Source organism: Lolium rigidum, chromosome 6 (assembly GCF_022539505.1).
Source record: "Lolium rigidum isolate FL_2022 chromosome 6, APGP_CSIRO_Lrig_0.1, whole genome shotgun sequence".
NCBI classification, from domain to species: domain Eukaryota; kingdom Viridiplantae; phylum Streptophyta; class Magnoliopsida; order Poales; family Poaceae; genus Lolium; species Lolium rigidum.
Window position 1 is genome coordinate 322,210,714 of NC_061513.1, and position 27,527 is coordinate 322,238,240.

Consider the following 27,527-nt stretch of genomic DNA (forward strand, 5'->3'; position numbering starts at 1 on the left):
ACCTTAAGAAGCAAACACTTGTGTGAACTGTGCATTGATTCCTACATATTTGCATATTGCACTTGTTATATTACTTTATGTTGACAATTATCCATGAGATATACATGTTACAAGTTGAAAGCAACCGCTGAAACTTAATCTTCCTATGTGTTGCTTCAACACCTTTACTTTGATTTATTGCTTTATGAGTTAACTCTTATGCAAGACTTATTGATGCTTGTCTTGAAGTACTATTCATGAAAAGTCTTTGTCATATGATTCACTTGTTTACTCATGTCATTACCTTTGCTTTGATCGCTGCATTCATTACATATGTTTACAAATAGTATGATCAAGATTATGATGGCATGTCACTTCAGAAATTATCTTTGTTATCGTTTTACCTCGCTCGGGACGAGCGGAACTAAGCTTGGGGATGCCGATACGTCTCCAACGTATCGATAATTTCTTATGTTCCATGCTACTTTATTGATGATACCTACATGTTTTATGCACATTATATGTCATATTTATGCATTTTCCGGAACTAACCTATTAACAAGATGCCGAAGAGCCGATTCGTTGTTTTCTGCTGTTTTTGGTTTCAGAAATCCTAGTAAAGAAATATTCTCGGAATTGGACGAAACTTTCGCCCAGGGTCCTATTTTTGCACGAAGCTTCCAGAAGACCGAAGACCTAACGAAGTGGGGCCACGAGGAGGCCGGGGGGTGGCCGGCGCGGCCCGGGCCCCGGCCGCGCCGACCTATCCCCCGGGCCCCTCGTGTGGCCCCTCGCGTTGACCCTCCGCCTACTTAAAGCTTCCGTCGCGAAAACCCCGATGCCGAGAGCCACGATACGGAAAACCTTACGGAGACGCCGCCGCCGCGAATCCCATCTCGGGGGATTACGGAGATCGCCTCCGGCACCCTGCCGGAGAGGGGATTCATCTCCCGGAGGACTCTACACCGCCATGGTCGCCTCCGGAGTGATGAGTGAGTAGTTCACCCCTGGACCATGGGTCCATAGCAGTAGCTAGATGGTCGTCTTCTCCTTGTTGTGCTTCATTGTTAGATCTTGTGAGCTGCCTAACATGATCAAGATCATCTATATGTAATTCTATATGTTGTGTTTGTCGGGATCCGATGGATAGTGAGTACTATGATTATGGTGATTATCAATCTATTGTTCATGTGTTGTTTATGATCTTGCATGCTCTCCGTTACTAGTAGAGGCTCGGCCAAGTTTTTACTCTTAACTCCAAGAGGGAGTATTTATGCTCGATAGTGGGTTCATGCCCGCATTTACACCGGGACGAGTGACGGAAAGTTCTAAGGTTGTGTTGTGCTGTTGCCACTAGGGATAAAACATTGATGCTATGTCTAAGGATGTAGTTGTTGATTACATTACGCACCATACTTAATGCAATTGTCCGTTGCTTTGCAACTTAATACTGGAGGGGTTCGGACGATAACCTCGAAGGTGGACTTTTTAGGCATAGATGCGGTTGGATGGCGGTCTATGTACTTTGTCGTAATGCCCAATTAAATCTCACTATATTTACCATGTCATGTATATGCATTGTTATGCCTTTCTCTATTTGTTAATTGCCCGACTGTAATTTGTTCACCCAACATGCTTTTATCTTATGGGAGAGACACCTCTAGTGAACCGTGGACCCCGGTCCTATTCTTTACATAGCATACAATCTACTTGTTTTACTGTTTTCTTTGCAAACATCTTCCACTCGATACGTTTAATCCTTTGTTACGAGCAAGCCGGTGAGATTGACAACCTCACACGTTTCGTTGGGGCAAAGTACTTTGGTTGTGTTGTGCGGGTTCCTAGTTGGCGCCGGAATCCTCGGTGTTGCGCCGCATCACATTTCGCGACCATCAACCTTCAACGTGCTTCTTGGCTCCTACTCGGTTCGATTAAACCTTGGTTTCTTTCTGAGGGAAAACTTGCTACTGTGCGCATCATACCTTCCTCTTGGGGTTCCCAACGAACGTGTGAGTTACACGCCATCAGTCTACCGCAGCAACAAGAGCCTCCTCTTGTAGGCTTTGGAATCTCTTCAAGGGTGAGACTCGATAATCCCCTCGTTGCTACCGTCTTCTAGATTGCATCTTGGCTTGGATTGCGTGTTCACCGTAGGAAAATTTTTGTTTTCTATGCTACGTTATCCTACACCTATGAGCATAGAGAAACTCGTGGTGGAAGGCTCATTCCCAAGGACAATAGCAAAGATTCAAAGGCCCCCAACAAGAAATTCTACAACAAGAGTAAGAAGAACAAGAGCCCATCAAGGATTGTGCTAATGACTAAGGAAGAGTACTCTTCCGATGACAATGATAGTAGTAGTGGTGAAGAAGAAACCTCAAAGGAAGTTGCCGCCATTGCCACCACCAATATTCCCTTTTCATCTCTCTTTGAATCCCTTAATGAGAACCCTCGCATCAAGAATGCACATTGCTTCATGGCAAGTTCCTCCTTGGACACATCTATTGTGCTATCAACTCAAGAAGAATACACATCCGAGGATGATGATGATGATGAAGAAGAAGAAGATGAAACTTCCAATGGATTGGTTGCTCTTGCGTTCCTCTCCAACAACTCTTCATCACCAATTGAATCCCCCAATGAGGATATTCAAATGAAGGAAGAAAGTTGCCTCATGGCTAAATCTTCCGAGGTATCATCTCCTAACCCCTCAATGCCTAACATATCAAATGCTCTAGGGGTTGATCATGCTAGCTTAAAAATGAAACAAGAGATGCTTGATTTCGATGAGTTCATTCTTAACTTGAAAGGTGACACTAAAAAGCATGTTTCAAATATCATGATTCGTCTAGCACAACTAGATGATGCTCTTGATAAAAAAAAGTCAAATAGAAAGAGAGGACTCTCTTGAAATAGCCGCTCTTAAAAATGTCCTTGAGGAAGGACAAGAAACTATACTTCTCTAGAAGAGAGGCTAGAAATTCTTGAAGAGCCTCAAGATGAAATTAATAAGCTTACTAAAGATAGAGATCTTGCTAGGGCTAAGGTAAATGTGCTTAAAAAGGAAAAGGCCAAATTTGGTGTTGATCATGAGAAACTTGTGAAGGATCTAGATGAACTAGACAAGGCTCACAAAGCTTTGAAGAGTGAATACTCTCTCCTCTCCAAGTCTAATGAGCAACTTGAAATTAGGCTTGCTAAATATGATGTGCTTAGCTCCTCTACCTCTTCTTGTGATCATGCAAATATTGTTGAGGAAAATGCTAGGTTGAAGGATGAACTTGCTAAGGTCTCCTCTCCCCAAAGTAAACTCTCTTTGGATAACCTTTTGAGTAAGCAAAGGTCAAACAATGGGAAGAAGGGCCTTGGTTTCAATGCCAAGGTAAAGAAGGCAAACAAGAAAAAGGCCAAGCCCGCACAAAAAAAGAAGAAAGTTATCACTAATGGTGATGCCCCCAAGGGCAAAACTATTAATGATGATAATGCGGGAATTGCTAACCCTCACTATGTTTTATTTAAAGATTATTATGGTGATGTGTATGCAAAATATGTTGGCCCTTATGATGGTTATATTGCTTGGTCTATTTGGGTCCCTGATAACCCACAAGTATAGGGGATCGCAACAGTCTTCGAGGGAAGTAAAACTCAAATTTATTGATTCGACACAAGGGGAGACAAAGAATACTTATAAGCCTTAAAAACTGAGTTGTCAATTCAGCTGTACCTGGAAAAGCACTAGTAACAGGGGTGATGTGAAAGCAGCAGTAATATGAGAGCAATAATAACAGTAACACAGCAGCAGTAGCATTAACACAGAGGCAATGGCACCAGAAAATAGTTGATACTACTTCTAATGGCATATAGGACCGAGTGAGTATTTGATGATGAAAGATGGACCGGGTGAGTATTTGATGATGAAAGATGGACCGGGGTGATGTCTACTCACGCTTCTTTTCCTCTAGACAGTGTTGGGCCTCCAAGAGCAGAGGTTTGTAGAACAGCAGCAAGTTTTCCCTTAAGTGGATCACCCAAGGTTTATCGAACTCAGGGAGGAAGAGGTCAAAGATATCCCTCTCAAGCAACCCTGCAATCACGATACAAGAAGTCTCTTGTGTCCCCAACACACCTAATACACTTGTCGGATGTATAGGTGCACTAGTTCGGCGAAGAGATAGTGAAATACAAGTAGTATGGATCTATATGAGTGGTAATAGTAATCTGAATAAAATATGGCAGCGAGTAAACATGCAGTAAGTAAGCGGTGTTTGCAGTATTGGAAACAAGGCCTAGGGATCATACTTTCACTAGTGGACACTCTCAACATTGATCACATAAATAATAACTCATTTGTGCTACATACACTCTTTTGTTGGATGACAAACACCAGTCGTTGTGTAGGGCTACAAGAGCTCCCTCAAGCCAGAGTTAACAAGCGCCACAACATTCAGCATTCATATTTAAGTAACCTTAGAGCATAATAGATCTTTGCAAAATAAACCGAGAACTAACATAGCATACACACTATCCACATTACACTATGAAAGGGAGAATAGATCACATCAATACTATCATAATGATAAATAACTCCATAACCTACAAGAGATTATGATCATAGCCTACGACAAGAACCACACGATGCACACACTGGCACCTTTACACCATGCAGGAGGAATAGACTACTTTAATAACATCACATGAGTAGCACATAGACTAGTAGCGATACAAAGCTCATCATATGGATCTCAATTATGAAAAGAAATTCATGAGATCATTGTATTGGAGTACAGAGAGAGAGATTAACCACATAGCTACCGGTACAGCCCTTAGCCTCGAGGGAGAACTACTCCCTCCTCATCATGGGAGCAGCAGCGTTGATGGAGATGGCGGTGATGTCGATGGAGAAGCCTTCCGGGGGCACTTCCCCGTCCCGGCGGCGTGCCGAAACAGAGACTCCTGTCCCCCAGATCTTGGCTTCGCGATGGCGGCGGCTCTGGAACTTTTCTCGTATCGTGGTTTTTCCGTATCGAGGTTTTAGGTCAGGGAGGCTTAAATAGGCGAAGAGGCGGAGTCGGAGGGGACCTGGGGCCACCAGACCATAGGGGGCGCGCCCACTGATATGTCTCCAACGTATCTATAATTTCTTATGTTCCATGCTACTTCATTGATGATATCTACATGTTTTATGCATACTTTATGTCATATTTATGCGTTTTCCGGAACTAACCTATTGACGAGATGCCGAAGTGCCAGTTCCTGTTTTCTGCTGTTTTTGGTTTCAGAAATCCTAGTAAGGAAATATTCTCGGAATCGGATGAAATCAACGCCCAGCATCTTAGGATTGCACGAAGCTTCCAGAACACCCGAGAGGGACCAGAGGGGGGCCACAGGGGCCCCACACACTAAGGCGGCGCGGCCTGAGGGGGGGCGCGCCGGCCTGTTGTGTGGGCCCCCCGTAGCCCTTCCGACTCCGCCTCTTCGCCTATATAAGCTCCCTGACCTAAAACCCCGAGACGAATAAGCCATGGTATGAGAAAAGTTCCAGAGCCGCCGCCATCGCGAAGCCAAGATCTGGGGGACAGGAGTCTCTGTTCCGGCACGCCGCCGGGACGGGGAAGTGCCCCCGGAAGGCTCCTTCATCGACACCACCGCCATCTTCATCACCGCTGCTGTCTCCCATGAGGAGGGAGTAGTTCTCCATCGAGGCTCGGGGCTGTACCGGTAGCTATGTGGTTCATCTCTCTCCTATGTACTTCAATACAATAATCTCATGAGCTGCCTTACATGATTGAGATTCATATGATGATGCTTGTAATCTAGATGTCATATGCTAGTCAAGTGGGTTTTACTTATGTGATCTCCGGAGACTCCTTGTCCCACGTGTGTAAAGGTGACGAGTGTGTGCACCGTGTGGGTCTCTTAGGCTATATTTCACAGAATACTTATTCACTGTTATGAATGGCATAGTGAGGTGCTTATTTATATCCCTTTATGATTGCAATGTGCTTTGTATCGCTACTAGTCTATGTGCTACTCATGTGATGTTATTAAAGTAGTCTATTCCTCCTGCATGGTGTAATGGTGACAGTGTGTGCATCGTGTGGTTCTTGTCGTAGATTATGATCATAATCTCTTGTAGGTTATGGAGTTGATTAGCGCTATGATAGTATTGATGTGATTTATTCCCCCTTCATAGTGTAAAGGTGACAGTGTGTATGCTATGTTAGTACTCGGTTTATTTTGCAAAGATCTATTATGCTCTAAGGTTACTTAAACATGAATATCGAATGTTGTGGAGCTTGTTAACTCCGGCATTGAGGGTTCGTGTAATCCTACGCAACGAATGGTGTTCATTATCAAACAAGAGTGTATGTAGCACAAATGAGAGAAGTTATTATTTATTATGCGATCAATGTTGAGAGTGTCCACTAGTGAAAGTATGATCCCTAGACCTTGTTTCCAAACATCGAATCTCCGTTTATTTACTGTTCTGTTGAATGTTTACTTGCTGCCATATTTTATTCAGATTACTATTACCACTCATATACATCCATACTACTTGTATTTCACTATCTCTTCGCCGAACTAGTGCACCTATACATCTGACAAGTGTATTAGGTGTGTTGGGGACACAAGAGACTTCTTGTATCGCGATTGCAGGGTTGCTTGAGAGGGATATCTTTGACCTCTTCCTCCCTGAGTTCGATAAACCTTGGGCGATCCACTTAAGGGAAAACTTGCTGCTGTTCTACAAACCTCTGCTCTTGGAGGCCCAACACTGTCTACAAGAATAGAAGCACCCGTAGACATCAAGCTATTTTCTGGCGCCGTTGCCGGGGAGGTAAGGTAAAAGGTATTCACATCCTCCGACTACTAAGTTATTTCTTAGCATTGTTGCCGGTGTGTGAGTGCTCGAAGCTATTTCCTTTAGATCCTGCAATTGCATCTTTTGGTTTCTTGTTTACACTAGTTAGGCATAATGGAAAGTAACAATGAGCTTCTTATTCTATTTCCTGAGTTAAGACATGGACTGTTTGATGCGAAAATTAAAAAACCTATGGAATATTATTTGCATGCTAGTAGCAATGATATTAGTATGAACGCTTTGAACACCATTGTTGTTAATGATATGGAAAATTCTAAGCTTGGGGAAGCTGGTTTTGATGAGCATGATATTTTTAGTCCCCCAAGCATTGAGGAGAAAATTTTCTTTGATGATACTTTGCCTCCTATTTATGATGATTATAATGATAGTGGTCTTTTGGTGCCGCCTACTATGGAGAGTAAATTTTATTATGATTATACTATGCCTCCTACACTTGATGAGAATAATAATAATAGCTACTTTGTTGAATTTGCTCCCACTACAACTAATAAAATTGATTATGCTTATATGGAGAGTAATAATTTTATGCATGTGGCTCATGACAAGAATGTTTCATGTGATAGTTATATTGTTGAATTTGTTCATGATGCTACTGAAAGTTATTATGAGAGAGGGAAATATGGTTATATGCATCTTAATAATATTAAGTTTCCCCTCTTTATGTTGAGAATCTTGAAATTGCGCTTATGTTGCTTTTCTGTGCTTGCCACTTTGTTCTTCGTGAATTTATTTGTGTACAAGATTTCTTTTCATAGGAAGAGGGTTAGGCTTAAATTTGCTTCATACTTGCTTTTTGATACTCTCTTTGTTGCGACTCTCATCTTTATGAAAGCATCATCATTGAAATTACTGAGCCCATCTTAATGGCTATAAAGAAATAACTTCTTGGGAGATAACCCATGTGTTTATTTTGCTACTGTTTTGTTGAGTCTTGGAAGTTGTTCGCTACTGTAGCAACCTCTCCTTATCATGTTTTTGTGCCAAGTAAAGTCTCTATGTTAAAGTTGATGCTAGATTTGGATTACTGCGCAGAAACAGATTTGCTGTCTGTCACGAATTCGCGCAGAAGTTTCTGTAGGTAACTCAGAAAAATCTGCAAATTTACGAGCGTGATCCTCATATATGTACGCAACTTTCATTAGTTTTGAGTTTTTCCGTTTGAGCAAGTTAAGTGCCCCTTTCAGGTTCGTCTTTACGGACTGTTCTGTTTTTGACAGATTTTGCCTTTTATTTCGCATTGCCGCTTTTGTTAAGTTGAATGAGTTTCTTTGTTCCATTAACTTTCAGAAGTTTTGTGCAATGTCCAGAAGTGTTAAAGAATGATTGTGTCACCTCTGAAAATGTGAATTTTGATTATGCACTAACCCTCTAATGAGTTTGCTTGAAGTTTGGTGTGGAGGAAGTTTTCAAGGGTCAATAGAAGAGGATGATATACTATGATCAAGAAGAGTGAAAGGTCTAAGCTTGGGGATGCCCCGGTGGTTCATCCCTGCATATTTTAAGAAGACTCAAGCATCTAAGCTTGGGGATGCCCAAGGCATCCCCTTCTTCATCGACAACATTATCAGGTCACTTCTAGTGAAACTATATTTTTATTCCGTCACATCTTATGTATTTTACTTGGAGCGTCTGTGTGCTTTTATTTTTGTTTTGTTATTTTCATTCTCTGAATAAGTTCATCCTTGTGTGGGAGAGAGACATGCTCCGCTGGTTCATATGAACACATGTGTTCTTAGCTTTTAATGTTCAAAGGCGAAAGTTGATCGCTTCACTTGTTGCTATTTGGTTGGAATAAGAAAATGCTTCATATGGTCTTGGATAATTTGATACTTGGCAATTGTTGTGCTCATGTTTAAGCTCTTGCATCATATACTTTGCACCCATTAATGAAGAAATACATAGAGCTTGTTGAAATTATGTTTGGATGATTGGTCTCTCTAAAGTCTAGATAATTTCTAGTATTGAGTTTTGAACAACAAGGAAGGCGGTGTAGAGTCTTATAATGTTTACAATATGTCTTTTATGTGAGTTTTTGCTGCACCGGTTCATCCTTGTGTTTGTTTCAAATAACCTTGCTAGCCTAAACCTTGTATCGAGAGGGAATACTTCTCATGCATCCAAAATCCTTGAGCCAACCACTATGCCATTTGTGTCCACCATACCTACCTACTACATGGTATTTCCCCGCCATTCCAAAGTAAATTGCTTGAGTGCTACCTTTAAAATTTCATTCCTCTACCTTTACAATATATAGCTCATGGGACAAATAGCTTAAAAACTATTGTGGTGATGAATATGTAGTTATGTGTCTTAATTCTTATAAGTTGCTTGTTGAGCGGTAACCATGTTTTTTGGGGACGCCATCAACTTTATCTTTGTTGGATATCATGTGAGATGCTATGCATGTTCGTCTTGTCTGAAGTAAGTGCGATTGCATGATCAAATGGTTTGAGTATGCATATGTTAGAGAAGAACATTGGGCCGCTAACTAAAGCCATGTATCATGGTGGAAGTTTCAGTTTTGGACATACAACCTCAATCTCTTATGAGAATATTAATCGTTGTTGAATGCTTAAGCATTAAAAGAGGAGTCCATTATCCGTTGTCTATGTTGTCCCGGTATGGATGTCTAAGTTGAGAATAATCAAAAGCGAGAAATCCAATGCTTGCTTTCTCCTTAGACACTTGTACAGAGCGGCATAGAGGTACCCCTTTGTGACACTTGGTTGAAACATATGTTATGCGATGATAATCCGTGTCTTCCGAGCTAAGTAGGACAAGGTGCGAGCACTATTAGTACTCTATGCATGAGACATGCAACTTGTAGGAAATATTATGCATAGCACATATGAATTATTACTACCGTTGACAAAATTGTTTCTTGTTTTCAAAATCAAAGCTCTAGCACAAATATAGCAATCAATGCTTCCCTCTGCGAAGGGCCTTTCTTTTACTTTTATGTTGAGTCAGTTCACCTATCTCTCTCCACCTCAAGAAGCAAACACTTGTGTGAACTGTGCATTGATTCCTACATACTTGCATATTGCACTTGTTATATTACTTTACATTGACAATATCCATGAGATATACATGTTATAAGTTGAAAGCAACCACTGAAACTTAATCTTCCTTTGTGTTGCTTCAATACCTCTACTTTGAATTATTGCTTTATGAGCTAACTCTTATGCAAGACTTATTGATGCTTGTCTTGAAAGTACTATTCATGAAAAGTCTTTGCTTTATGATTCATTTGTTCACTCATGTCATTACCATTGTTTTGATCGCTGCATTCATTACATATGCTTACAATAGTATGATCAAGGTTATGATGGCATGTCACTTAAGAAATTATCATTGTTATCGTTTACCTACTCGAGGACGAGTAGGAACTAAGCTTGGGGATGTTGATACGTCTCCAACGTATCTATAATTTCTTATGTTCCATGCTACTTTATTGATGATATCTACATGTTTTATGCATACTTTATGTCATATTTATGCGTTTTCCGGAACTAACCTATTGACGAGATGCCGAAGTGCCAGTTCTCGTTTTCTGCTGTTTTTGGTTTCAGAAATCCTAGTAAGGAAATATTCTCGGAATCGGATGAAATCAACGCCCAGCATCTTAGGATTGCACGAAGCTTCCAGAACACCCGAGAGGGACCAGAGGGGGGCCACGGGGGCCCCACACACTAAGGCGGCGCGGCCTGAGGGGGGGGCGCCGGCCTGTTGTGTGGGCCCCCCATAGCCCTTCCAACTCCGCCTCTTCGCCTATATAAGCTCCCTGACCAAAAACCCCGAGACGAATAAGCCACGGTACGAGAAAAGTTCCAGAGCCGCCGCCATCGCGAAGCCAAGATCTGGGGGACAGGAGTCTCTGTTCCGGCACGCCGCCGGGACGGGGAAGTGCCCCCGGAAGGCTCCTTCATCGACACCACTGCCATCTTCATCACCGCTGCTGTCTCCCATGAGGAGGGAGTAGTTCTCCATCGAGGCTCGGGGCTGTACCGGTAGCTATGTGGTTCATCTCTCTCCTATGTACTTCAATACAATAATCTCATGAGCTGCCTTACATGATTGAGATTCATATGATGATGCTTGTAATCTAGATGTCATATGCTAGTCAAGTGGGTTTTACTTATGTGATCTCCGGAGACTCCTTGTCCCACGTGTGTAAAGGTGACAGTGTGTGCACCGTGTGGGTCTCTTAGGCTATATTTCACAGAATACTTATTCACTGTTATGAATGGCATAGTGAGGTGCTTATTTATATCCCTTTATGATTGCAATGTGCTTTGTATCGCTACTAGTCTATGTGCTACTCATGTGATGTTATTAAAGTAGTCTATTCCTCCCGCATGGTGTAATGGTGACGAGTGTGTGCATCGTGTGGTTCTTGTCGTAGATTATGATCATAATCTCTTGTAGGTTATGGAGTTGATTATCGCTATGATAGTATTGATGTGATTTATTCCCCCTTCATAGTGTAAAGGTGACGAGTGTGTATGCTATGTTAGTACTCGGTTTATTTTGCAAAGATCTATTATGCTCTAAGGTTACTTAAACATGAATATCGAATGTTGTGGAGCTTGTTAACTCCGGCATTGAGGGTTCGTGTAATCCTACGCAACGAATGGTGTTCATTATCAAACAAGAGTGTATGTAGCACAAATGAGAGAAGTTATTATTTATTATGCGATCAATGTTGAGAGTGTCCACTAGTGAAAGTATGATCCCTATGCCTTGTTTCCAAACATCGAATCTCCGTTTATTTACTGTTCTATTGCATGTTTACTTGCTGCCATATTTTATTCAGATTACTATTACCACTCATATACATCCATACTACTTGTATTTCACTATCTCTTCGCCGAACTAGTGCACCTATACATCTGACAAGTGTATTAGGTATGTTGGGGACACAAGAGACTTCTTGTATCGTGATTGCGGGGTTGCTTGAGAGGGATATCTTTGACCTCTTCCTCCCTGAGTTCGATAAACCTTGGGTGATCCACTTAAGGGAAAACTTGCTGCTGTTCTACAAACCTCTGCTCTTGGAGGCCCAACACTGTCTACAAGAATAGAAGCACCCGTAGACATCACCCACCCCCCTGGCCGCGCCGCCAGGTGGTGTGGGGCCCCTGGGCCTCCCCTCTGGTCTCTCTCCGGTGTTCTGGAAGCTTCGTGGAATTATAAGATGCTAGGCGTTGATTTCGTCCAATTCCGAGAATATTTCCTTACCAGGATTTCTGAAATCAAAAACAGCAGAAAACAGGAACTGGCACTTCGGCATCTCGTCAATAGGTTAGTTCCGGAAAATGCATCAAAACGATATAAAGTGTGAACAAAACATGTAGGTATTGTCATAAAACAAGCATGGAACATCAGAAATTATAGATACGTTGGAGACGTATCAAGCATCCCCAAGCTTAGTTCCTACTCGCCCTCGAGTAGGTAAACTATAACACAAATAATTTCTGAGGTGACATGCTACCATCATAATCTTGATCAACATTATGGTAAAACATATGAGATGGATAGAATGATCTGAAGCAAAAGATTGCTAACAATAGATGATGACTAAACAAATGAATCATATAGCAAAACTTTCATGAATAGTACTTTCAAGACAAGTATCAACAAGACTTGCATAAGAGCTAACTCATAAGCAATAAATTCTTAGTAGAGGCATCGAAGCAACACAAAGGATGATTAAGTTTCAGCGAGTGCTTTCAACTTGTAACATGTATATCTCATGGATATTTGTCAACATAGAGTAATATAATAAGTGCAATAAGTAAACATGTGAGAATCAATGCACACAGTTAACACAAGTGTTTGCTTCTAAGATAGAAAGAAGTAGGTAGACTGACTCAACAATAAAGTAAAAGATAGGCCCTTCGCAGAGGGAAGCAGGGATTAAATCATGTGCTAGAGCTTTTCAAGTTTTGAAATCATATAGAGAGCATAAAAGTAAAATTTTGAGAGGTGTTTGTTGTTGTCAACGAATGGTAGCGGGTACTTTAACTACCTTATCAACCAGACTTTGAAGAGCGGCTCCCATGAAGGACGTTATCTCTACCAGCAAGGTAGATCATCCCTCTTCTCTTTTGTTTACACATGTACTTTAGTTTTATTTATTAGATGACACTCCCCCCAACCTTTTGCTTACACAAGCCATGGCTAACCGAATCCTCGGGTGCCTTCCAACATTCACATACCATGGAGGAGTGTCTATTTGCAAATTTAAGTTGCTTACTGATAGATCAGGAAAAACATGTGAAGAGAATTATTAATGCAAGTTAATTAATTGGGGTTGGGAACCCCATTGCCAGCTCTTTTTGCAAAATTACTGGATAAGCGGATGAGCCACTAGTCCATTGTGAAAGTCTGTCAGAAGTAAATGACAAGATCGAAAGATAAAACACCACATACTTCCTCATGAGCTATAAAACATTGACACAAATAAGAGATAATAGCTTTTGAATTGTTTAAAGGTATCACATGAAGTATTTACTTGGAATGGCAGGAAATACCACATAATAGGTAGATATGGTGGACACAAATGGCATAGGTTTTGGCTCAAGGTTTTGATTGCACGAGAAGTATTCCCTCTCAGTACGAGGCTTTGGCTAGCAAGGTTGTTTGAAGCAAACACAAGTATGAACATGTACAGCAAAACTTACACAAGAACATATTGCAAGCATTATAAGACTCTACACTGTCTTCCTTGTTGTTCAAACACTTTACCAGAAAATATCTAGACTTAGAGAGACCAATCATGCAAACCAAATTTTAACAAGCTCTACGGTAGTTCTCCATTAATAGATTAAACTACATGATGCAAGAGCTTAAACATGATCTAATGAGAGCTCAAAACAATTGCCAAGTTTCAAGTTATTCCAAACCATATAAAGCATTTTCTGATTCCAACCAAATAGCAACAAGTGAAGCGATCAACTTTCGCCCTTGAACATTAAAAGTAAAAATGAAGAACACTAGTGTTCATATGAAAAAGTGGAGCGTGTCTCTCTCCCACACATGAGCATGAATTTATTCAGAGAATGAAAATAACAAAATGAAAATAAAAGCACACAGACGCTCCAAGTAAAGTACATAAGATGTGATGGAATAAAAATATAGTTTCACTAGAAGTGACCTGATAAGTTGTCGATGAAGAAGGGGATGCCTTGGGCATCCCCAAGCTTAGATGCTTGAGTCTTCTTGAAATATGCAGGGATGAACCACCGAGGCATCCCCAAGCTTAGACCTTTCACTCTTCTTGATCATAGTATATCATCCTCTTTTCTTGACCCTTGAAAACTTCCTCCACACCAAACTTCAAGCAAACTCATTAGAGGGTTAGTGCATAATCAAAAATTCACATGTTCAGAGGTGACACAATCATTCTTAACACTTATGGACATTGCACAAAGCTTCTGAAAGTTAATGGAACAAAGAAACTCTTTCAACATAGAAAAAGCGGCAATGCAAAATAAAAGGCAGAATCTGTCAAAACAGAACAGTCCGTAAAGACGAATTTTGCAGGGGCACTTAACTTGCTCAAACGGAAAAACTCAAAACTAATGAAAGTTGCGTACATATCTGAGGATCACGCACGTATATTTGCAGATTTTTCTGAGTTACCTACAGAGAGTTCTGCGCGAATTCGTGACAGACAGCAAATCTGTTTCTGCGCAGTAATCCAAATCTAGTATCAACTTTGCCATAGAGACTTTACTTGGCACAAAAACATGATAAGGAGAGGTTGCTACAGTAGTAAACAACTTCCAAGACTCAAATATAAAACAAAAGTGCTGTAGTAAAATAAACACATGAGTTATCTCCCAAGAAGTTCTTTCTTTATAGCCATTAAGATGGGCTCAGTAATTTTAATGATACTCTCGCAAGAAATAAGAGTTGAAGCAAAAGAGAGCATCAAGAAGAAAATTCAAAACACATTTAAGCCTAACCCACTTCCTATGAAAAGGAATCTTGTACACAAATAAATTCATGAAGAACAAAGTGGCAAGCATAGAAAAGCAACACAAGCGCAATTTCAAGATTCTCAACATAAAGAGGGGAAACTTAATATTATTAAGATGCATATAACCATGTTTCCCTCTCTCATAATAACTTTCAGTAGCATCATGAACAAACTCAACAATATAACTATCACATACAACATTCTTGTCATGAGCCACATGCATAAAATTATTACTCTCCACATAAGCATAATCAATTTTATTAGTTGTAGTGGAAGCAAATTCAACAAAGTAGCTATCATTATTATTCTCATCAAGTGTAGGAGGCATAGTATAATAATAATAAAATTTACTCTCCATAGTAGGCGGCACCAAAAGACCACTATCATTATAATCATCATAAATAGGAGGCAAAGTATCATCAAAGAAAATTTTCTCCTCGATGCTTGGGGGACTAAAAATATCATGCTCATCAAAACCAGCTTCCCCAAGCTTAGAATTTTCCATATCATTAGCAACAATGGTGTTCAAAGCGTTCATACTAATATCATTGCTACTAGCATGCAAATAAGATTCCATAGGTTTTTTAATTTTCGCAGCAAACAATCCATGTCTTAACTCAGGAAATAGAATAAGAAGCTCACTAATGGTGATAATGCGGGAATTGCTAATGGTGATGCCCCCAAGGGAAAAACTATTAATGATAATAATGCGGGAATTGCTAACCCTCACTATGTTTTATTTAAAGATTATTATGGTGATGTGTATGCAAAATATGTTGGCCCTTATGATGGTTATATTGCTTGGTCTATTTGGGTCCCTGATAACCCACAAGTATAGGGGATCGCAACAGTCTTCGAGGGAAGTAAAACTCAAATTTATTGATTCGACACAAGGGGAGACAAAGAATACTTATAAGCCTTAACAACTGAGTTGTCAATTCAGTTGCACTGGAAAAGCACTAGTAACAGGGGTGATGTGAAAGCAGCAGTAATATGAGAGCAATAATAACAGTAACACAGCAGCAGTAGCATTAACACAGAGGCAATGGCACCAGAAAATAGTTGATACTACTTCTAATGGCATATAGGACCGAGTGAGTATTTGATGATGAAAGATGGACCGGGTGAGTATTTGATGATGAAAGATGGACCGGGGTGATGTCTACTCACGCTTCTTTTCCTGTAGACAGTGTTGGGCCTCCAAGAGCAGAGGTTTGTAGAACAACAACAAGTTTTCCCTTAAGTGGATCACCCAAGGTTTATCGAACTCAGGGAGGAAGAGGTCAAAGATATCCCTCTCAAGCAACCCTGCAATCACGATACAAGAAGTCTCTTGTGTCCCCAACACACCTAATACACTTGTCAGATGTATAGGTGCACTAGTTCGGCGAAGAGATAGTGAAATACAAGTAGTATGGATGTATATGAGTGGTAATAGTAATCTGAATAAAATATGGCCGCGAGTAAACATGCAGTAGAACGATAAGTAAGCGGTGTTTGCGTATTGGAAACAAGGCCTAGGGATCATACTTTCACTAGTGGACACTCTCAACATTGATCACATAATAAATAATAACTTCTTCTCATTTGTGCTACATACACTCTTTTGTTGGATGACAAACACCAGTCGTTGTGTAGGGCTACAAGAGCTCCCTCAAGCCGGAGTTAACAAGCGCCACAACATTCAGCATTCATATTTAAGTAACCTTAGAGCATAATAGATCTTTGCAAAATAAACCGAGAACTAACATAGCATACACACTGTCCACATTACACTATGAAAGGGGGAATAGATCACATCAATACTATCATAATGATAATTAACTCCATAACCTACAAGAGATTATGATCATAGCCTACGACAAGAACCACACAATGCACACACTGGCACCTTTACACCATGCAGGAGGAATAGACTACTTTAATAACATCACATGAGTAGCACATAGACTAGTAGCGATACAAAGCTCATCATATGGATCTCAATTATGCAAAGAAATTTATGAGATCATTGTATTGGAGTACATAGAGAGAGATTAACCACATAGCTACCGGTACAGCCCTTAGCCTCGAGGGAGAACTACTCCCTCCTCATCATGGGAGCAGCAGCGTTGATGGAGATGGCGGTGATGTCGATGGAGAAGCCTTTCGGGGGCACTTCCCCGTCCCGGCGGCGTGCCGGAACAGAGACTCCTGTCCCCCAGATCTTGGCTTCGCGATGGCGGCGGCTCTGGAACTTTTCTCGTATCGTGGTTTTTCCGTATCGAGGTTTTAGGTCAGGGAGGCTTAAATAGGCGAAGAGGCGGAGTCGGAGGGGACCTGGGGCCACCAGACCATAGGGGGGCGCGCCCACCCCCTGGCCGCGCCGCCAGGTGGTGTGGGACCCCTAGGCCTCCCCTCTGGTCTCTCTCCGGTGTTCTGGAAGCTTCGTGGAATTATAAGATGCTAGACGTTGATTTCGTCCAATTCCGAGAATATTTCCTTACTAGGATTTCTGAAACCAAATACAGCAGAAAACAGGAACTGACACTTCGGCATCTCGTCAATAGGTTAGTGCCGGAAAATGCATCAAAACGATATAAAGTGTGAACAAAACATGTAGGTATTGTCATAAAACAAGCATGGAACATCAGAAATTATAGATACGTTGGAGACGTATCACGGGGTTCCCAGCTATCTACACTAGTGGTAACTCTCCAATAACAAGTGTTGGGTGAACAAATTACAGTTGGGCAATTGATAGGATTGAAATAGCATTAAGACAGAACATCAAGTCTATTAATCATGTAGGCATGTTTTCCATATATAGTCATACGTGCTCGCAATGAGAAACTTGCATAACATCTTTTGTCCTACCAGCTCGTTTGCAGCGGGGCCTCAAGGGAAACTACTGCTAATTAAGGTACTCCTTTTAATAGAGCACCAGAGCAAAACATTAACACTTGGTGAAAACATGTGATCCTCATATCAAAGCCTTCCCCTCCGGTTATCCCGATTCTCTGTCACTCTGGGGCCTCGGGTTCCGGACATAGATATGTGCAAACAACTTGTAGATACAATCTAAGCAATAATTATAGAGCTTAAATCTAAGATCATGTCACTCGTGCAGTAGTGACAAGCATTAAACACAACAAGATTGCAGCAAAAATAACTTCACAAACTTTATAGATAGACTGATCATAATGTAACAATTCATCGGATCCCAACAAACACAACACCGATTACATCAGATGGATCTCAATCATGTAAGGCAGCTCATGAGATCATTGTATTGAAGTACATGGGAGAGAGAGTACCAACTAGCTACTGCTAGAACCCGTAGTCCATGGGGAACTACTCACAGCATGATGGAGGCGGTGGCGTCGATGGAGAAGGCTCCGGGGGTCGATCCCCGTCTCGGCAGGGTGCCGAAACAGGAACTTCTGACCCCCGAAACGAGGTTTCGCGATGGCGGCGACGCTCCGGGAGTCTTTCTGGAATATGATTGATTGATGTAGGGTTTTCACGTCGCGAGGGATTATATAGGCGAAAGGACGGCGCGAGGGGGTGCCAGGGGGGCCCACCCCATAGGGCGGCGCGCCCCCCTCCTTGGTCGCGCCCCAGTGTGGTCTGGAGGCCGTGGGCCTCCCCCAGGCTTCCCCTTCTGGCTCCGTGTGTCCCTCGGAAAAATAAGGTGTTTGGCTTTTGTTTCGTCGAATTCCGAGAATATTGCCCGAACAGCTTTTCTGGAACCAAAAACAGCAGAAAACAGGAACTGGCACTGTGACATCTTGTTAATAGGTTAGTCCCGGAAAATGCATAAAAACATTATAAAGTGTGAGCAAAACATGTAGGTATTATCATAAAACTAGCATGGAACATCAGAAATTATAGATACGTTGGAGACGTATCAGTCCCAAAGACCCTTGTTGCTAACAAAAGAGGACCCATTGAAATATGGGTACCTAAATCCAAGAATTAATCTCGTGTAATACTATGTCGCCGGAGGTTCAAAATGGGTGCTTGATAGTGGATGCACAAGTCATATGACCGGCGGCAAGAATCTCGTCAAGGAGTTGAGGCCTAACATTCATGAAATCACCGTCTCCTTTGGCGATAATTCAATATCCGAGGTATTGGGTTTTGGCAAGGTTGCGGTTGCACACAACATTACTCTTGTGGATGTCATGCTTGTCAAAACCCTTGATTACAATTTATTATCCGTTTTCGCCCTTGGCAAGATGGGTTTGGCCGTCTTTATTGATAATGATATTGTGGTCCTCTTGTGGAGCAAGACTCTAAAACTCGCTTTCGTTGGGTATCGCAAACACAACTTGTATGTGGTGGACTTCTCAGGGGGCACCACCTCAAGTGCGATGTGCCTATTCAGAAAGGCGAATGTGGGTTGGTTGTGGCATCGCCGCTTGGCCCATGTCACCATGAGAACTTTGCAAAGTCTTCACAAGTGGAACCATATTGTGAGACTAATAGAAAATATGTCTTTTGCCAAAGATCGTGTTTGTGCTTGTGTTGAAGGCTAGTTGGAGGATAGAGAGAATGAGAGAGAAAATGAGTGAGCTCTAATGCAAGAGATAGATCTAGCACGTGCTCCTGGATGCTTTGTGAGAGTGAAAGGTAATCATGCATTGATAAAATAATATAATTTTATAGCTCACTATTATATATGTTGGCTCTAAGTTAACTATAGATGACACCACATAACGATTCTGCTTGCTCCGACCACAATAAAAAATTAAGATGTTTATTTTCATTCTACCTCTCCTCATTACACCTTTGCCACAGTGAACTCGGCGTTCTATGGTAGCATGAAAGCTTCGAGAAGAAATTTGGTTTGACAAGCTTATTTTTTGTTTCCTAATAAAAAGGTGTTGAGAAGCTGACATGTCACGTGGCCACGCCTACAAAATCGATAATCGGGGTGGTATTGCAAGCGATTGGTGATTAGTACCATCCCAAAGCTTAATGCCTATATTTTTTTAGAAAATTAAACTATGTCAAATTTGACTAAGTTTTTATTAAAAATTATTAATTTGAAAATTACAAAATTAATATCATTAGATAGATAATGAAATATATTTTTATATAGTATCTACAATATCATATTTGTTCATAGATTTTTCCAAAAAAAATTTGGTCAAACTTTACTTTGTTTGAATTTTGAAAATAAAAATCTTAAGCCTTGGGATGGAGGTAGTATAAGTGAACACACAGTAACTTGTAACACACTTCTTATCATGAAAAAATCTATAGAAAAACATGCGAATAGTTTACTCTATACTCTAGAAGTTTCCGTAAGTTTAATTATATTGAAGGTACACTCAAAATCGCTCTTAAGATACTTGTTAGAATATATGATAGTGTCTACCAAATTTTAAATATATTTAAAGTTAAGCATATGACAAAAAAAAGGAGGCATGTGATTTTAACAATTTTTAGCCAATGTTTACAAAAAAACTAACAATTTTTTTGCTGCAAAATACATTTGTTGCGCACATCTTAAGTAAGTTTTTAGTGTAAATTACAATCAAGTAATGCTAACATTAACACAAATAACATATCATATTTAGTTAATTTTTCTCGATATGCAAATGGAAAGATATACTCATTCGAATTCTAGTATAATAAAATTAGTTATTAGAAAAGTATTAAATTTTAGTGTAAATTATGTTTAGTTAACTTGCCTCCGATCTAAAATTTGTTTGGGCCGGCCCTGGATTTTGTAGGATAGAGTAGACCAGATTTTCATACTTAAAATTATGGAAAAAGTGGGAGAATATTTAGCTATGGTTTTGAGAGAAGATAACCGATTTAAAATAGGCCAAAGAAGATATGATGGAAACTATTATCCAAAAGTAGTGCACTGTATGAAGACGAGAAGAAGTACATAAAACCTTGAGCATACATAGCAATATAAAAACGTTTAGTCCTCCTCTTCATTAGATTTTGCCAACTCTTTCACTAATTGCCACTTCGACAGCTCCTTCTGCGTCAACATGTTTAGATTGTATACTTGTCGCTATTACGGACTTCATCGTTAAGTAACTTGTACCATTTGGATGGCTAAATCAACATTTGCCACCACGAGGAATTCACATTTTTGGAAATGGCTCTGGCGTGATTTCCAAAGAACCACGATGAACTTCGGCTAAGATTGCAATGTTCCTCAGATTTAAGTTAGTGACATGTTTCATTGAGCCCACCCTACAAATTCATCCAGATTTTAATTAGTAGCATCTTTTGTTGAGCTCAACTTACAAACTCGTTATGAATTTGCCACTACCATACGCGAAGACAACTATTGTGCCATAGGCAGTACAATTGTACAAACCACGGTTCAGCAAATTGGAGCAGATTGAGTAATGTCATATTTGCTTTGTCCAGTATGCATTAAAAAATAGGTGTAAACCATGTATTTTCTATGTTTACTAATGTAATTTTTTTAAAATATTTAGAGTAGACTATATAAATAAAAATGTGTGATCTACACACTAAAACACATATAGATATATGTATTATGAAAAAACAAAGTTAGTGAACGAAGGATGCACCAAAATCGTAACTTCTATTGATTGAGTTCAGATAGACGAAAATCCTCACGAGACGAAACAAAATGTAAAACGAACCTATTACGAGCTATTATAATTTCGAAGCTCCCACTAATAAATTATCATTTCGACCCGACGTAAAAGCTTCCGGACGACAGAGCCCTTGTATCCTCATGAGAGATTCAGTAGATGTACTCGACACGGGCCAGCTTCGACGACGACCCTGTCCACGGCACAGCGACGGTGACAACGCCGTCCTCGTACGAGAACTCTGCATCCTTGCCGTCGACCTTGCACAGCCTGGGCCTTGCCGACGAGTAAGCCACCATCTCCCCTGCGCCCTTGACGGCCACCTCCACTGTCAGCTCGCCGCCATTGGTGCTGGACTCTAAACTTTGCACCGCGCCGCCGGAGTTGAGCATGTTGGCGAGCCCGATGGGCGCGAACCCAGCGCCACCACCACTGGCGAGACGGAGGACACTCACGGGCGCCACCACGAGGAGCTCGTAGTTGAAGGGCTGGAGCGTGATCTCCACCGTCTCGTCCGGGAGCAGCAGCTCGAGCTTCTTGGACTCAACAAAGTAAACGGCGAACTGAGTCGCGTCCTCAACGCCAGGGACGGGGTGCGTCTTGCCCTGCTTCCACTCGATGTCCGCCGGCCCTGCGCGCGCCGTGACCGGCACAGAGCACTGCGACGCGCACTTGTTGCGCCGCGCCTCGGGGCTCCACCCGCCGCCCTGACAGTTGAAGGCACCGAGCACGCCGGAGAACTTGTTGAGGTTCCAGATCTTGAGCATGGTCTGGCCGTCGTGGAGCGGGTCGAGGAAGAGGCAGTCGCGGGTGGGGAGCGCGTGGTGCTCACAGCGCAGCACGGTGCCGTCCGGCAGGGCCAGGCGGCGGAGGAGCGCGAAGTCGTGGCTGCCGACGGAGTCGCTGACGTAGACCGGACCGCCGGAGACGGCGCGGGAGGCGGCGTGGAAGGCGGCGCAGGGATGCGTGGACTGGAACATGTCCCAGTCCGGGTGGATGAAGCTGCCCATCCAGAGCGAGTTGTAGGCGCAGTGCACCATGTGGCAGCCCTGCAGCCAGAAGGTGCCGTTGGGGTCGCCGGAGGGGTCCGTGCACCAGAAGTCGTCGCCGACGCGCCCCAGCGCCACCGCCTCCGTGCCCAGCAGCATGAAGTCGTTGCAGTGCTCCATGCTCGCGATCACGCCGTTGCCGCCGAAGTGGCGGCGCACCGACTCCGTCAGACCGCGGAAGTAGGCCTTGGCAAGCTCCACCCGACCGCCGTACTCCTCGCTCAGCATCTCCAGCAGCTGCAAAATACGGTCAAGAATGTAAATCACGGTCAAAATCATCTCTTCAAGTCGCAAGAAAAATCATGTACGGAGTAATTAGCAATTTCGTGGTTCTAGTCAAAATCATCTCTTCAAGACGATGTGTCAAATGTCAAATACTTATCTACCCAATTTCGACCGTTCAGGTCAAGGTAAAATGTCAGTCGAAATTATATATATTTTATTTTCTACAAACAAAATCATCATGTAATTAGCAAATTCATGGTTCTAGGTACTACTAATTAGGCACATCAACACGATGTCAAATGTCAAATACTTGTCCATCCTACCGTACAGGTCAGGTCACTGGCATTAGAACTTGAATTGGATATCAGGAATCAGGATATGGTCTTCATAAAAGCAGAAAAGGATCGCCCCTGAAATCGTCTACCGCTGGATTGTGAACGATTTGTGGAAGAGCTAATACTCCCAACAGTGAAGATAATGGTGAGTAATGGTTGCAAGTTCATACAAGTTCTAGACATATCGGTTGCTAACCAGGAAAGGTCGAGAACCTCAACACGTGCACCTTTTTAAAAGTAATACATATGTTTAATTCAGGTAAAATAAACTTAATTCAAATTCATGGATGCCAAACATTCTTAGCTAATCAAATCCATCAAGTTACTGAAAAAATAGCGGGACGGTTTGATGCAGATGAATTTCTATATGAGCTTAATTCAGGTACTCCTAAAAAAACTTAATTCCAATTCATGGATGCCAAACATTCTTAGCTAATCAAATCCATCAAGTTACTGAACAAATAGCGGGACGGTTTGTTGCAGATGAATTTCTATATAAGCTTAATTCAGGTACTAAAAAAACTTAATTCAATTTCATGGATGCCAAACATTCTTAGCTATCAAATCCATCAAGTTACTGAAAAAAATAGCGGGACTGTACTGATGCAGATGAAGGAGGAAAACTCGATCCAGTTAGACAGACTCACATGTATGACGTCGACCTTGACGCCGTCGATGCCGGAAGCCTGGAGGTGTGCATGCAGCCCCTCGTAGAGCTCGACCGCACGCGCCGGGTCGACGAGTCCGACGCCGTTGTTGACGATCTTGTCCACGGCGAGGTCCTCCATTGTGCGCTTGAGCCCGGGGGAGAGCTTGGGAGCGACGACCTTGGCCGGCGGCAGGCCCGGCGCGCCGGGGCGTAGCCCGCCCCAGTACCCGCACAGCGCGTGCCATACGTACACCTGCTCCACCGTCGGGAACGCGGCCTTCATCTCGCGGACGAAGCCGCCGAGCCCGAGGCCGCCCTTGTAGTCCCTGAACTTGTGGTTCTCCTCGAACTTGATGAGCCGGCACGGCATCTGCTCGCCGGCGGCGGTGCGGTTCATGCCCTCGGCGCCGTCAGCGGGGTCGTCTTCGTCGTGGCAGATGGACTGCCAGCCGTCGTCGATGAGCACGAGCCCCGGCGGGCACCCGCCCTCGGCCAGCAGCCGCACGCCCTCCCACACGCCCTCCGGGTGCACCTTGAGGTAGAAGGCGTCCCACGTGCACCACCCGAACTTGTCCACGATCGGCGGCGGCGTCTTCTCCTCCAGCAGCCGGAACGTGCCGAGGTGGGCGCGGACCACCCGCGCCGCATGGCGGACCAGGTCGAACGGGTCATCGCCGGCGTGCAGGTACACGGCGCTCCGGAACACGGAGCCCTGCACGACGGACGAGCCGCTCTCGAGGCAGAGCGCCACGTTGTCGTCGTCCTCGCCCGCGGACTGGAGGCTGGCGCGGAAGGCGCCGTCGACGATGGGGAGGAGGAGCACGTAGGGGCGGTCGGCGGTGCGGTCGAGCACCATCATCTGGGTCTCGTTCTCCACGTCCCGGCCGGCGGTGCCCACCCAGTGGGTCGTCCACCACACCTTGAAGCGGAAGATGCTCATGAACCGGGTGTCCACCAGCTTGCCGATCGGCACCACGTGGCGGCTGTCCGGTGCCGGCGCGTCGAAGCCGAGGAAGCAGCCGCCGGCGACGTCGGCGGTGGGCACGAGGGTGGAGGCAGGGGTGAGGCGGATGTTGGCGGGCACGTCGAGGAGGGTCGGGTGGCCGTCAACGGCAAGGTCCTTGCCCTTCAGGGTGAAACGCGAGGACGGCTTGAGCCCGCCCACGGCCACGTCGCCGACCATGTCGGCCGACGCCTTGCTCAGGTTGGGAGCCATGGGCTCGACGATCGTTGTAGAGTCTTGGAGCTTCTTCGAGAGGTTTTGCTATGCTCTGTTTCTTGGCTTTGCTAAGGTCGTGGTTGTTGTTGCATTAGGGGCCAATTGTTGCTTCATTTATAGAGGGTTTGCATGTGGCCTGGAAGGAATGGAAATCTCAAAAAATGGAAATTTTCTTATGGCGGTGTCATTTTTCCGTTTATTTCTCTTGGAATTTGGATGCCGCAGCTTTCAATGGCGCCCAGGAAGCTTCGCGGGCCAATTAACATTTCCATTTTAGTGGTTTTATTTATACCTTTGAAAATCCAATTCTCAACACGGATAAGTTTCATACAGTACATTATCTGTAAAATCAGGATGGGATCAAGCTTTTCATCCGCAAAATATCCTCTTCCAATCTATTTGTCGATCCCTTCCTCTGTGTCCCCTTTCCTAACTGAGTATCAAAAATTTCATGTCTTCGAAAATCTTGGGCGATCTCATACTCAATATCTAATGACCGACAGTATAAAATGGAATTTACCGTCCTCCTGAGATTCTGCCGCGTAAGCAAGCCATGAAATCCCTCTCAATATCATTGATCGACGATCCACGTCCATATTTGATTAGAGCATTTTCAGGGGCACTCTCAATAAGACATCCGGCAATATCGCCGGACAACGTCGGCCTATTGAGGACATCTTCCCTAACGGGCTCTTAATTACGGCAGGCTTAGTACTTCTTTTTAGCCCATTTTGGCATTTGATATACAAAACTAACACAAGCATGCAAACAAAAAAAAAACAAAGGTTTGGCCACCAAAATCCTGGCCATCACACATATTACAACATCAGATGCATAGAAATAATAATATGGAAGATGGTGTCTCCTCCGTCGCCACCGGTGCTGTCTCCTCTGTTGTCGCCGATATACTATCAAGCCCATTTCATGCATCGTGGAAGCCGCCAGTCTCGTAGTTGTGGATCATCCGCGTGCGGTCAAATGCCAGCCGAGGATTGAGCTTCGCTGCGGGAGCCATTGGCAGTCCGGGCGGAGGAGGCGAGGAGGCCATGGAAGGGCGGTTGATGGAACACACAACTCCACGCGAATGAGAGCGGATGAGGGAGAAAGAGCGGGCAATGACTGGAGTGAAGACCGGCACATGTGAGTAATTGAGGCGTCTCTCGCTTCTCCATGCGTACAACGGGTGCACGAGCACGTGCATATTTCCGCAACAACGGGCGGGGCTCCACAGAAACGACTGATTAGGCCGTTCCTCCCAGCCAAAGACCCAGTACGCGTGGTGTTCACGGGCTGCTGCCCGTGGCGGGGGATTTCAACCTGATTCTAGATCCGACAAATAAGAACAATGCACTTATAAATAGATGTAGTATGGGAAGATTCAGGCGGTTGCTGAATGACCTGGAACTGAAGGAACAACCGTTAGTGGGGTGGCAATATACATGGAGCAATGAGAGGAGGACTGCAACGATCGATGGAGAAGTTGGATATGTGGTTATGCACTGTTGACTAGGACGCGAATCATATCGAGTGCCTCTTGCAGGTGCTATTGTCTTCCATCTTGGATCACTGTCCCATAAGGTGAGATTCCACTTTCAATCCTTTTGGCCACGTGTATCAGAGTTTAGAGAGGCAGTGGGAGCAGCATGGTATGAGGAAGAGGAGAAGCCGGACCCATTCATGGACTTGCAATTGAGGCTGAAGACCACTGCACGGGTCCTCAAGCGGTGGAGTCAACGCTAGGTTGGTAACGTGAAAGAGCAAATTCTGATGGCCAACGAGGTGATATTATAGCTTGATAAAGTAATGGATATCAGACGACTATCTGACGACGAGCACTGGCTGAGAAGTCAAGTGAAGAAAAGGGTGCTTGGTTTGGCTTCTCTGGAAAGGACAGTTGCTAGGCATCGCTCCAAGATCGCTTGGCTACATGATGGAGACGCAAACACAACATTTTTTCATATCCACACTAGCAACCGAAGGTAGCGAAACCACATCTGTAGGCTGCGGAAAGGAGATGTCGTGGCTTCAGACCTGAAAGATATGGAGGAGATGGTTGCGGATCATTTTACAGAGCTTCTGGAGGAACCTGTGGCGAGAGAGTTTACTCTCAATCTCAATGCACTTGATCTTCCCGCCGTGAACACAACAACTCTTGAGTTTTCCTTCGCTGAAGTGGAAATTTGGGAGGCAATATGTGCACTGCCGCCTGACAAGGCACCAGGCCCGAACGGTTTTACGGCGAGATTCTAACAGACTTGATGGTCGACGGTGAAGGAAGCAGTCATACATGCTTTGTCGTGTTTTGACTCAGCAGGTGCAAAGGTTTTGTGCGTTTGAATGGTGCATTCATCACTCTGGTGCCTAAGAAGGAGGGGGCGTGCACGTGGGTGATTTCCGGCTTGCTCCATAGTGTCGCCAAGGTCGTGGCGAATGCAATGGCACTGCGTCTCGATGCTCCCCTGTCGTAGCTTGTCAATCCATATTAGAGTGCGTTCATCAAAGGGCGAACAATCTAGGATAGTTTCATGGTACAACACTCCATCTGCAGCCTCTTCATCGAAGGAAATTCCGGCGATCATGTTGAAGCTAGATATGGCAAAGGCTTTCGACTCCGTCTCGTGGCTGT

The 27,527-nt window shown here is 43.5% G+C and overlaps 1 protein-coding gene across 1 annotated transcript; it reads right to left on the minus strand.

Annotated features, from left to right (window-relative positions):
• Positions 1-21,386: 21,386 nt before the first annotated feature.
• LOC124667641 (galactinol--sucrose galactosyltransferase-like) lies at positions 21,387-25,022 on the minus strand. The gene is made up of 2 exons (XM_047204905.1): positions 23,681-25,022; positions 21,387-22,710 (listed from the first exon to the last, which is right to left on the minus strand). The coding sequence occupies exons 1-2, from the start codon at positions 24,896-24,898 to the stop codon at positions 21,577-21,579; spliced, it is 2,352 nt and encodes a 783-aa protein (XP_047060861.1). The 5' UTR covers positions 24,899-25,022; the 3' UTR covers positions 21,387-21,576.
• Positions 25,023-27,527: the final 2,505 nt, after the last annotated feature.